We start from the raw sequence: 12,889 nt of genomic DNA on the forward strand, positions 1-12,889 counted from the left end.
TTGGAGACCGGCGGGCGTCCCCGCGTGCGGCCGGGCGGGGCGGGGCAGCGCGGTGTCGCGATAGGCGGCGACAGCCGGGCCGATGGGGCATGGCGGGGGTGATGTTCTGCGAGCCCCGACACCTCTACAACATCATCAACCAGTACCGGTGGAGATCGCGGCTGGCCGAGCCCAACTACCTGTGCCTGCTGGGTGAGGCTGCGGCACAGGCCTGTCCCTACCTGTCCCTGTCTGCCCCTGCCTTGCCTTGTCCCTGTCTGTCCCTGTCCCTGCCTTGCCTTGTCCCTGTCTGTCCCTGTCCCTGTCCCTGCCTTGCCTTGTCCCTGTCTGTCCCTGTCCCTGCCTGTCCCTGTCTGCCCCTGCCTTGCCTTGTCCCTGTCCGTGTCCCGGTCTGTCCCTGTCCCTGTCCCTGCCTGTCCCTGTCTGTCCCTGTCCCTGTCCCTGTCTGTCCCTGTCCCTGCCTTGCCTTGTCCTTCCCTCTGCTTGCCCCTTCCTCTGCCTGTCCCAGTCCCTCCTCCCACCTGTGCATGCCCCTCCCTGTCCCCACCTGTCTCTGCCCTGTCTGCTCCTTCCCCGCTTGCTGCTTCTGCTCCTCCCTGTCCCTGTCCCTGCCTGTCCCTGTCTCTGTCCCTGCCAGCAGCCAGGCACTGTGCTCAGCCCAGGCAGATATCCCAAGCCATCAGGGCTTGTGAGGAAAGGCACACACATCACTTCTCACCATTTCTGGGGCCTGGCACCTCCCTCCCGTCCCGTTTCAGGTGCTGTGAGCTGGTGCTGTTTGGCTTTCCTCGTGCTCAGCTCTCCCTGCTCTCATCAGTCCCATGCACACACACTCTCCCCTGCTGCTCCCAGAGGTTTTGGAGCTGGACTGGGTTTCTCAGCCATTACACAAAGATTCCTGAAAACCACATCCATTCTGCACAGTGCCAACAGCCCCAGAGGGGTGCCTGACATTGCAATGTCACTAAATGTTTTGGTGAGGGAGTTGGCCAGTTTGGGAGTGGGTCTGGGGTCTTTGCAGTGCCCTCTCCCCAGCTCTGGAGCAGCAGAGGCAGAGCTGTGACCGTGTTCACAGGGGTTCTTGGATGAGGGAAGAGATGAGGATCTGACTCCATGTTTCAGAAGGCTTGATTTATTATTTTATTATATATATTACATTAAAACTATACTAAAAGAATAGAAGAAAGGATTTCATCAGAAGGCTGGCTAAGAATAGAATAAGAAGGAATGATAAAGATTTGTGGCTCGGGTTCTCTGTCCAAGCCAGCTGACTGTGATTGGCCATTAATTAGAAACAACCACATGAGCCAATCACAGATGCACCTGTTGCATTCCACAGCAGCAGATAATCGATGTTTACATTTTGTTCCTGAGGCCTCACAGCTTCTCCGGACGGAAAACCCTAAGGAAAGGATTTTTCATAAAAGATGTGTGTGACACAGAGCTGCTGGGCAGGTCAGGACAGGCACAGGACTGAGGCTGGCAATGCTGCAGGAGCACACTTGGGGCAGCACTAACACTGCTGGTGTTACACACAGACTCACATCAACCCTGGGGTTTGTTATATCCACACCAGAAACCATCAGATTCTAAAAAACACAAATCACAGAATCATCAAGGTTGGAAAACACCTTCAAGTTCACCCAACAGGTGACCCTGCAACACTACAACCACCCCTAAACCATATCCCCAGCTGCCACATTTCCAAACCCCTTTCTCTGAGTGCTGCCTGAATTCCCACTGACAAAATACAAAGAGGATTCCACCTTTAAAATCCAATTGTTCTGTCTTTGTTGGCTTTGTTTTTTTTTTTTTCAGATGCCCGTTCTCAGTATGAATTCGATGACAGCCACATTGTTACAGCCCAAAGGATTGTACTGGTGAGGGGATTGCTGTTTGAATTTAGCAACTAGCAGGAAGCCAGAACTGCTTTGAAACCCAGGGGAAATGTCCCAGCCCTGCCCGGCCGTGCCCCGCGGCTGCCACTGGGGGGATGCATTCTGTCACAAAGCACAGGTGGCTCCAGCAGCCCCAAGGATTGGCACACAGCAGCTGAAAATCAGGGAGAACATTGCTCAAGAGCTCCCCCAGCTCAGCCTTGCCCCACAAGGCCAGCGCTGGCATCTGCACCGCTGCTCTGGTGGAGCAATCAGCGGGGTTTGCATCATCCCTGACTCCTCACCGGGGCTGTCATTGCCCACCCACACGTGCAAACACAACAAACCCAAGCCAGGGTTGCAGCTTGCAGGGTGTCAGGAGTGTTGATGGCAGCAGAGGAGAGTGATGGAATTGCTCTGTGATTCTGGCAGAGTCCTGCAGGGCAGTATGTGATCCCCAATCCCGAGGAGCTGGGCTATGTCAGATTCTGTGTGGTGTATGACCATGACACTGGATTTTTGACTGACACTGACAATCTGGAGGAGGAGGAGGAGAAGGAGGAGGAGGAGGAGGAGGAAGAAACAGGTACGTGTGACCTGTGTCAGTCCAGTCCTTGAGATCCTTCCCATTCCTCATTTAATGTTATGAGGAATAATAATGTTATGAGGTGGATTCCTTGGCAGGAGGAGGAGCAGCCATCTCACATAATCTACTTCACTTTAAAACATTTGTGAAGAATTTAATTAAGACATTTCCTTTTTTTCCCCCGTTTTCCTAAAGCAGTTAAGAGCTTGTTGGAGGAGATGTAAATGTTTCCAGTTTTACATGAAAAACTGTGCCCTGCCTCTGTTTTTTCACTGTGTTGTGTATGTTCTCAGGCTTCAAAAAGCCAGGTTTTATTTCAGAGCATCCTGGCAGCCCTGGTTTCCCATCTGTGGATGATCCTCTGAAACTCCTTGTTGCATGTGAGGAATGGGTTCTTTATTTTGTCACATTTCCCTGAGATTTGGCTTGTCCAACAATTGCCTTTCAGGGAGCAGCACTTCTTCAGAGACTGAAATCAGCAGCTCAGATTCCGTGTGTTCCCACAGTGAGTACTTTGAGGGTCACAAAAGGCTTTCACTTCATGATATTTAAAAAGATTTACCTTTAATGGGGATGGTAATTTCATGGGGTTCACCAAGAAACGTGAAGTGCTGGAAACTTTTCCATGGCATTGTTCAGTTTTCCTTGAACCATGGAAGTGTTTGGCTTTCACACATTCTTCTGTGAGCAGAACCACTTCTGTTTGTTTGAGCTTTACAAAAGCTACAGAGTTTTAGCAAAGATTTACATCACTTTTTAAAGAAAAAAAACAGTGGAGGTGTAAGGGGAATGAATAAAACAAGCAGGTTCCTAAATGCTCAGTGGTGAGGCAGTAGAGGGAAGGTGTGAAGAATCAGGATTTCTATTGTGCTGATCCATTTCTAAAGCAGACACAGCTAGAGGGAAGCAGGATGGATTCCTTGGGAGGAGGAGGAGCAGCCATCTCCCATAATCTACCTCACTGAGGGGGGTGTTTAAAACATTTGTGAAAAATTTAATTAAGACACTTCCTTTTTTTTCCCCTGTTTGCCTAAAGCAGGCTAAAGAAAAGGGCCTCCATAAAACTAAGATTATTAAATTTAAATTAATACAACTTCCCTATTATGGGAACTCATTACAAGCATTTCCCAAAGAAAAATGGGGAGAAGAAAAGAAATCTGGTCCTAGAAAAGAAACCAGGAGAGGAAAAAAAAGATCAGGATGAGAGGGGGAAAGCAGCACCCCCTGTAACTGACCTGCAGCAACAAGTAAAGAATAAATTGAGCTTTTAACAAAGTTTTCTCCAGATGGAATGAAAAGGGATTTGCTGTGGACCCAGGGAGGCAGATGGAGACCCTGAACCTGCCCAGGCCAGCAGCTCTTTGGTCCTTTAGGTCCTGAGGAAAGAGGTGCCATCTTCCATGCCAGGAACTTGGAGCATTTCACCCGGCACCCTGTGCTGCTCCTGAAGGGAGGCTACAGGCGCTTTTCAGCTTGTTACCATTTCCTCAAGAGCCACAAGACACTGTGGATGCCCCAGGTGAGATGAGAATAATTTCCAAGCAGATTACATCAATATTCAGCTGCTGATGGCTGGTGAATTCAGGTTAGATGGTGCTGCAAACCTGGTATCACAGTAACTTCAGACAAAGGAATTGAATGTAATTTGAGTTACTGTGCTTGCTCTGAGCCTCACCACTGATACTTTTACAGCCACACTTCTTCCTCTTCTATTGCCTGAAAGGAAGTTCATGGAAACAAGCTGGGAATGTTCCCCTGATAAGCCCAAAACTGGCCCATGGAGAGCACAGATAACTGAACAAACAGTAGCAAGTGATGACAGGGAGCAGGCTGCTCTCTCACACGTGGTTATCTGGCATAGTACTCAGCAAATGTTTTCAAACAGAAGTACAATTCCTACCAAGCACTGGGATCCATGTCTTTTCATCAGGAAGGGTCACAAATGCCTTGTTTCAATAGGCCCAGGAAGAAAACAGCCATCCACTCAAACACTGAGTCCTGATTGCTTGGTTTCACCTATAAACATCAACCTATTTAGCTTATGAGAAACAATTACCCTTTATTGCACATTTAGGACAGGCAGGGCAGGTTAAGAAGGTGCTGAACAATGGAGCATTTATTCCAAGGTGTATTTTGTTCCCATTGTTCCCATGTGGTTCCCAGGGAACAGCCCATGACACGGTGCTAACCTGGGGATGCCACAGCACAGGAGAGAAAATAATTCATTTTGTGCTGCCCTGTGAAGGCCAATTCACTGCTGAGCTTCCTGCTCACACTCAGCTGGACACAGGCACCTCCTTAAACTGAGAATTGAAGGTTTAAATTGTCAGGCTCCTCCTGTGTGCTCCTGGAGCAGCATCCAAGGCACATCCCCTCAGGGATGTGAGGCACTGCTGGCTGTCTGGGTGTTTTCCTCCTCTCCAGGAGGATGCAGCTGTGGGTTTGTGCTGTGCCACTCCAGGGCACCTGCGGCTCACCAGGTGGTAAATTATTTCATTTAGCCTTGTAAACAGTAACCAGGGAGAGCATCAAAGGAATCTGTCCTGCTGCAGCCCCTCCAGACAATGGGAAGAATGTATTCCACCTCCTGTTTGGTTGGGATTTGCTTCAAGTAATGCCACAACAGCAGTGAGGCTGTTAATTATTCTCACTAAAACTAGCAAAGACTTCAAAATACAGCAAATCCAGGTGATTGAATGAATCATTACACTAAAATATGTCATGGGCTGCTGACTAAGTGCCTGTTCAACTCTTCCCATGACTTCTGTTTAAGAACTTACCCAGCAAAGGCACTCTCTAACCTGAGCTTGTGGTTTCTTTCTGGCAGGAGCTAGACACCTTCCAGCCATACCCTGTAGAAATACTGCCTGCCAAGCTATATATGGGCAATTTCAAGCAGGCCAGTGACAAACAAATCCAGAAAGATCTGAAGATCAAAGCACTGGTCAACGTCTCAGAACAGCCTGTGACTCTGTAAGTTAAACAGTTCAAGGCTCACCCTCACCAGTGTCTGTGATGTGAAAAATAGAGGTGACACAGAGTTTATTGGCAGAGGAGTCAGTGCCTGTGGCCTTCCAAGGAAACCTCTGCAGATTCCAGTGTCATTTCATGCTCAGTTTTCTAATTTCTGCTCTAGAGTTAGCACAACAGCAACACAGTCCTGCAGCCCTGACCATGCCACAGGTAATTGGGTAAGAGGAGGACTGGGAAGCCCTTGGTATTTCAAGTCTATCACACATCACCACTCTTCAGGAAAAACCTGTATCTCTAAATATTTTTCAGAGTAAAATCTTACCAACACATGTGTGTAAAAGCTAAGTCACCAATATGTCACATTTTGGGTCTTCCTTCCTTACCTGCTCTGTCCATGAGCAGACAGCCTTGCTGGAAATGCAATTTCACACAGTGAAAAACCCAGTGGCATTTCTCAAGGTGGTGACCCAAACAAGGTAATAAATCCAGTTACCCGCCCCAGGACATGTGCACCACCAGACATTTCTCATGCCTTTGGCTCTCTGTAGAGGAGTGTCTCTGCACTGAGGGTGATATTCCCATGCTCTCTGCATGATGTGCTTCCACATTTTGGAAATTCCTCACCAATTTTTGCCCCTCTGAGTCTGTGGAAGGAGGAGGTGCTGCCATAGAAAACCTCATGAAGGGAACTGGGGGACCCCACAAAACAGCCACCCCACACTCTGTGAAAGCACATCTGCTTTCAGTTATCTGCTTTCACTTATCTCTCTGCAGGTTATCTATCTGTAGGTTAAGGCATCAATATTGATACCGCTGAAATGGAAAATCAGTGATTAAACTGGTTCTGTGTTACAAACATCTCTGTGCCTCACCACAATAAATCCCTTATCATGTTAATAATGATGATGATTAAAAACTCACAAATGTGACAGCAAACAAAACTATCACCTTGCCTCCAACAAGCACATCTTGTCAAGGCTGCTCCTGTGCTCCTTGTGGTCTGTGCTCTTTTTCCAGGTTTGCAGAAGAAGGTAAATCCCTCCATGTACCTGTTCCTGATTCACTGGAAGCAGATCTTTTTTCTTCCTTCCCCACCATTTCTCATTTCATAGGTGAGTGGATCCTGGTCTGGAATTCCTGAGCCCTTGCTCAGTGTGGGATATTAGATGGGAGTGACAGGAAGGCCAGGCAGGAGCACACCCACACCTGATGGATGCCAGAGCTGCCTCCCTAACCAGCCTGATGGGCAGAGAGGAGATTTTACAGAGCACCTGACCCTGATGTCCCTGCTCACCCTAAGGGATACCTCACTGATAACAGGGAGCTTTCCACCCAGATCTTTGCAGCAGGGAATCTACCAGGGCTGCACAGGATTTCCTCTTACTCCTCTTACTCAGCAGCCCAAATCCTCAGCCACCAGAGCTTTATTTGGAGCAGAGTGTGTCACATTAGAGAGCTCAGCATAAGGCATTGATAATCTTTGTGATTTGCAGTGCAGACCCACTGTAGGGCCCAGGAGGACTTTCAGGTTGGACAGCATGAACCTGCCTTCAGCTGATTACATCAGATAGCACAAGAAAAACACTCTGCAGCTCAGGCCCCTGCAGCTCCATCCTGATGCTGTCCAACCATGTTGTTATCTTTTATTGTGCTTATCAAATAACACCTGCCACAGACCAAGGCCCTGCTGAGCTGTGCTGGACAGAGCCAGAAGCAAAAGACCACCCTGTCCCCACAGAGCTTAACCCAAGTACAATATCAGACATGACAACACAAAGAAACAACATTTGAGGATATAATTTTGTAGTCCTGAACTGAATTTCATTATTTGGTGTACCTGAATGTTGACATTCACTGACTTGCCTCTCATTGTGCCTCATGCTTTTCCCCAGTTGTGTTTCAGAAGTTTCCTTCTGACATTACACATGACTTGTGGCTGTTTCCAAACCAGACTACAAGAGCCACTTGTGGAAGTGTTCCACTGTTTACCTGATAGTGGAACTGTTTGTTTGGCAGTGGAGAGCAGATTACTCAAACCAGAACACGAGACTAAAGCTCTCCACATAGTCCAAGAGGAGTGTGCATGTCCTCATGCCAGGTGTGTGTTGGAGTGAGGCCAGTTCTACCCAGACAGAAGTAGTATCTCACAATAGAAATGGGTTTAAAAATGCTAGTTTAGTGCTTGGGGAAAAAAACAAAAACATCTTGACAGCACTAAAAGAAAAGGTTTTGCTCTATGAATTCTGGAGTTCTGTTGCTAATATTTTAAAATCATCATTCTGTCTAGAGAGGGAGGGAAAGAATTTAAAAGTTATTAATTAAATATGCAACCTTCCAGGCAAAATAAAATTTCAGTACCTTTAGACCTGTCTGGGGAGAGTCTGTGATGCTGACCACAGCTGGTAGCTCATGAAAGATGACATCTCCTCAGATCCCTGGTGTGAGGGTGACACTGATGTGTAATGAGGCATTGACTGGTCATTGTCATTGGTGCTGCTCTTCAAGGCCACGTTTTAACCGTGGATTTTTAGGAAAGGCAAATGCTTACAGAAATGGGAGCTGGCAGTGCCCATCTGCTGCTGTCAGGGCTCCTGAGGGCTCCTGTCTCTCAGGCTGCAGCCCCCCTGTCAGCTGTCACCAAATTAGTGCCACGGGGGGCTCCGTTTCCCAGCTCAGTAATTTGTGACTGGCATTTCTTGGCTCAGATGCTCAGCTGGATGAGGGAGCAGTGCTGGTGTTCTCCAGCCTGGGGATCAGCCGGAGCAGCACGGCCACCATGGCCTATCTGATGCACTCGTGCCGCTTCTCCCTGCAGGTATGTCCCTGTGTCACAGTGCCACACCACTGCCTCTGCACCCCCTCCTCCCTGCAGGTATGTCCCTGTCACAGTGCCACACCACTGCCTCTGCACCCCCCTTCTCCCTGCAGGTATGTCCCTGTGCCACACCACTGCCTCTGCACCCCCCTTCTCCCTGCAGGTATGTCCCTGTGTCACAGTGCCACACCACTGCCTCTGCACCCCCTCCTCCCTGCAGGTATGTCCCTGTGTCACAGTGCCACACCACTGCCTCTGCACCCCCTCCTCCCTGCAGGTATGTCCCTGTCACAGTGCCACACCACTGCCTCTGCACCCCCCTTCTCCCTGCAGGTATGTCCCTGTGTCACACCACTGCCTCTGCACCCCCTCCTCCCTGCAGGTATGTCCCTGTCACAGTGCCACACCACTGCCTCTGCACCCCCTCCTCCCTGCAGGTATGTCCCTGTCACAGTGCCACACCACTGCCTCTGCACCCCCCTCCTCCCTGCAGGTATGTCCCTGTCACAGTGCCACACCACTGCCTCTGCACACATCTTAGTGTCTCACTATAGGAATGAGTTTAAAAATGCTGGCCTAGCGCTTGGGAAAAAAAAAGAACAAACAAAACATGGTCTATCTGATGCACTCCTGCTGCTTCTCCCTGCAGGGATGTGTCTGTCACAGTGCCACAGCACTGTCTCTGCACTGCCCTTCTCCTCCTGAAACCCCATCTCTGTAGTAAAAATATTCTCTGTGATTTCATGCACCATATCCACCTGATGATGGGACTGATTGTATGATTTGAGATTGCATCTTTAGACCATTAAGGAGGTGGATTAGGTGTGATTTTGGGTCTGTGAGTCCTTACTCTAGAACTTGTGATATTTTTGTTTTCCCTGCTTAACTAAAGCAAAGCTGTGGATACAGAACATGGCATTTATCTCCTGGATTTGAGGGAAAGAGTGGAAGCTACTGCAGTTAATCCTCTCAATTCCATCGTGTTAGACAAGTTCAGAACCCAGTGTTTGCAGGGCTCTCATTCACCACTGACTTCAGCTCTGACCCCTTCCAAAATCCTTTTTTATTTCCTCCAGAAGCAATCCCCTCCCACAGACACCCCTGTCACAGTGCCACAGCACTGCCTCTGCACTCCCCTTCTCCTCCTGAAACCCCATCACTGCAGTAAAAATATTCCCTGTGATTTCATGCACAATATCCACCTGATGCTGGAACTGATTATATGATTTGGGATTTGAGATTGCATCTTTTTTGAACCATTAAGGATTAGGTGTGATTTTGGATCTGTGAGTTCTTACTCTAAAACTTGTGATATTTTTGTTTTCCCTACTTAACTAAAGGGCTAGAAAAGCCAAGCTGTGGATACAGAACATGGTATTTATCTCCTGGATTTGAGGGAGAGTGGAAACTGCTGCAGTTAATCCTCTCTCTTAATTCCATGGTGTTAGACAAGTTCAGAACCCAGTGTTTGCAGGGCTCTCATTCACCATTGACTTCAGCACTGAGTCCTTCCAAAATCCTTTTTTATTTCCTCCAGAAGCAATCTCCTCCCACAGACACCCCTGTATAGAAATCTGCAGTGGGAAAACACCTGCCCAGAGGGGATGTGCAGGTCAGATGTCCAGTACAGGCTGTTCCATAGCTCTGAATAAGGAAAGAAATTAAAGAAGGGTGGCTGGGGATGGCCTGGTGGCCTCTCCCCTGGTGCCATCCCTTTGCAGCATCTCCTGGTGCCTCCTGACAGGGAGCAGAGTTCCCATGGCAGCTGACCAGCCTCTCCTTAAAAACCTCACCCTTGTTTGGAAAGTTCAGGAGCTTGAAGGGATTGATCCAAACTTCACTGAGGCTGGGTCTGTATCTGATAAGGGGATTGATTTTGTGCAAACATGTCCAGTGTAAGAGGAAAGCTCTTTCCATGGCTGGGTGATAGTGGGTAATTAGAGGCTGAGGGTGCCAGCAGGGCTCAGACAGGGTTCAGCCCCTGCACTATCAGGGGTGTGATTGCTCCTGCAGGCTGATAACAGCCACTCACTCACTGAATCACAGAATGTGCTTCCAGTGGCAGTGCAAAAGTCACAGCCTGAGCCTTGCCATTCCCCTCAGTTGGCATCAACAGGTTGGCCTCAGCATTTTGCTAAATGCCAAAAAAAAAAAAAAAAAAAAAAAAAAAAAAAAAAAAAAAGAAAACATTGACAGGGCAGTGCTTGCCCACTGTTGGCTTTCCTGAGGGATTACCCTGGCAGCCAAGTTTGTTTGTTGCAGACAAAAGCAGTGCAGCAGATTTCTGTGTGATCCTCCAGCCAATCCAGGCAAAGATCTTTGAAAGTTTCCAAAAAGGCAAAAGCAAGGCAGAGTTGGGATGTGCAGCCCCTGATTCTATTAGTGAGCAATGTGTGAGTAAATCCAGGGGAACCAGAGACACCCACACTATGAACCCAGAGGAGTAAATATTGAAATATCAGCCTCAGAGCCTGCAGAATCAGCAAGATTAGAAAAACAAACCAATGGAGCACTATCTGCTGACCTTTGGTCTCATTTCCCTTAAGCAACCCTCCAAGTGCAGGGGTCAAGCTCTTTTACATGCAGGAAGATGAGCACTGACAGGAAAACCCAGGGATGGAGCTGCAGTAATGCTGGGGGATCTGCCCTGTGTGTGTCAGAGTTTCTGGGCGATTACTTGGAGCTAACAAATAATTAAGATGGCTGTAATTAATAAAGTGGGATAAGTGCAAGGTCGTAAATGCTCTGCCACATCAGGTCACATCAATTCAAAAATGTGATAACCTTCATTGCTTTATAACCTTTATGGCTGATACTTCACTGCTTTGCTCATCATCTGTGGAAGGAACAGCATTTTGGGGTGGAAAATCCAGGATTGCATCACTCCAGCAGAGTAGAATAACACTCAGTAGTGAAAACAGCCTGAGCTGTCCTCACATCCAGGAGAGCAGAGCATGAAAAGGGACAGGTTTCTCTCAGGGCCACATCTGGATCCAGCCTGTCCCCACTTTGGCACCAAAGGTTTCTCTTGGGGTCACATCTGGATCCAGCCTGTCCCCACTTTGGGACCAAAGGTTTCCCTCAGGGTCACATCTGGATCCATCCTGTCCCCACTTTGGCACCAAAGGTTTCCCTCAGGGTCACATCTGGATCCAGCCTGTCCCCAGTTTGGCCCCAAACTCCTCTCTGCAGGTTCTTGCTGTCCAGCACAGGCAGCAAATGCAAAGCTGTGTTGACTGAAGTGTAGCTGCTTTCTGAAAATGCCCAAGAGTCACTTTCTGTTCAACTCCTAACACTTCTTTACTTTCCTTCTGTTTGCAGAGAGCTTGGAAATACCTTCTGAAATGCAAAATGAACATGAGACCAAACCGGGGCTTTGTGGAGCAGCTCTCAGCCTGGGAGACCCAAATCTATGGGTACCCAGTCACAGATGTGTCTGAACCAAATTACTGACAGAGAACACCCGTGGGCAAAGCCACTTCCCTCCCCCTCTCTGGGGAGAAAGTTACTTGAAAGCTGTGTGAAAAAAGACCCAAATGTGATGGAAAAGCTTTCCTCTAGCTCCATGTTCATTTTGAGTCAAGATCTGGAGCTTCCTGGGGAACTCAGCTGTGCTGGAGGAGGTGGAAGTTTGGGGAATGCAAGTCCTGCAGGAAGTGGCCCATTAGACACAGCTCAACTCTTCTGTGAGCACAGGGGATTATAACCACAGCTGTGGGGCAGTCAGTGGGGTTATCACTGTAAGGGTTTGTTAGTCATGGTCTGGAATAGGAAATTTAGAGTCTGACAATGCCCACTTCCAGCCCAGAGAGGTGACAACAGAATTTCAGAATTTCTCCATGCCCTGTGAGTGCCTTCTCAGCCACCTCAGCCTCGCTGGCTGGGTTGTTGACAATCCACCCTTCCCGTTTGCTGCCTTCTAATCCCACAGCCAAACCCCTGGGCAGAGGTGGTGATTTTAAACCCTCAGTGCTGTCACATGCAACCTCAACCAGTACCTAAATCAGTCCGCCCTTTCTCTCAGAGCACTCTGAATTCTGTTCTTTGAATCACAAAATAAAACACGACAGAAAACCCTCCCTGCCTTTGCAGCACTCTGTGTTTGGGATTTAGGGGTGGGTTTGGGTTTCTCATCCTGACACGGGCACCCAGGGCTGGGAGTGCACCTCGAAAGCTGGGAGTGAGCCCGGGGCACCAAGGGCTGAGATTCCAGGGAATTTCTGGTTTTCCAGGCTCTGATTTTGAGGGAATTTCTCATTTTCCAGGCTCTCGTTTTGAGGGAATTTCTGGTTTTCCAGGCTCCGCTTTAGAGGGAATTTCTCCTTTTCCAGGCTCTGATTTAGAGTGAATTTCTGGTTTTCCAGGCTCCACTCTAGAGGGAATTTCTGGTTTTTCAGGCTCTGATCTAGAGGGAATTTCTGGTTTTCCAGGGGAATTTCTGGCTCTCCAGGCTCTGCTTCAGAGGGAATTTCTGGTTTTCCAGGGGAATTTCTCATTTTCCAGGCTCCATTTTAGAGGGAATTTCTGCTTTTCCGGGGGAATTTCTGTTTTGCCAGGCTCGGTTTCTGAGGGGAGCGCGGTCTGACGGAGGCCCCGCCCCCAGCCCCGCCCCGGGGCGTGCCCGGAAGGGGGCGTGGC

At 48.7% G+C, this 12,889-nt stretch overlaps 1 protein-coding gene across 1 annotated transcript; it reads left to right on the forward strand.

The window, feature by feature from the left end:
• The first annotated feature begins 43 nt into the window (after nt 1-43).
• Nucleotides 44-12,266, forward strand: STYXL1 (serine/threonine/tyrosine interacting like 1). The gene is made up of 9 exons (XM_058817908.1): nt 44-192; nt 1,819-1,880; nt 2,310-2,463; nt 2,912-2,968; nt 3,837-3,982; nt 5,291-5,436; nt 6,454-6,548; nt 8,142-8,251; nt 11,573-12,266. The coding sequence occupies exons 1-9, from the start codon at nt 90-92 to the stop codon at nt 11,702-11,704; spliced, it is 1,005 nt and encodes a 334-aa protein (XP_058673891.1). The 5' UTR covers nt 44-89; the 3' UTR covers nt 11,705-12,266.
• Nucleotides 12,267-12,889: the final 623 nt, after the last annotated feature.

This window comes from Ammospiza caudacuta, chromosome 20 (genome assembly GCF_027887145.1).
Source record: "Ammospiza caudacuta isolate bAmmCau1 chromosome 20, bAmmCau1.pri, whole genome shotgun sequence".
Taxonomy (NCBI): Eukaryota; Metazoa; Chordata; class Aves; order Passeriformes; family Passerellidae; genus Ammospiza; species Ammospiza caudacuta.

Coding starts and splice junctions, on each gene's coding strand:
- STYXL1 (XM_058817908.1), top strand. CDS start 90: ATGGCGGGGGTGATGTTCTGCGAGCCCCGACACCTCTACAACATCATC. Junction 5,437..6,453: donor TCAGAACAGCCTGTGACTCT/GTAAGTTAAACA, acceptor CTCTTTTTCCAG/GTTTGCAGAAGAAGGTAAAT. Junction 6,549..8,141: donor CACCATTTCTCATTTCATAG/GTGAGTGGATCC, acceptor TTCTTGGCTCAG/ATGCTCAGCTGGATGAGGGA.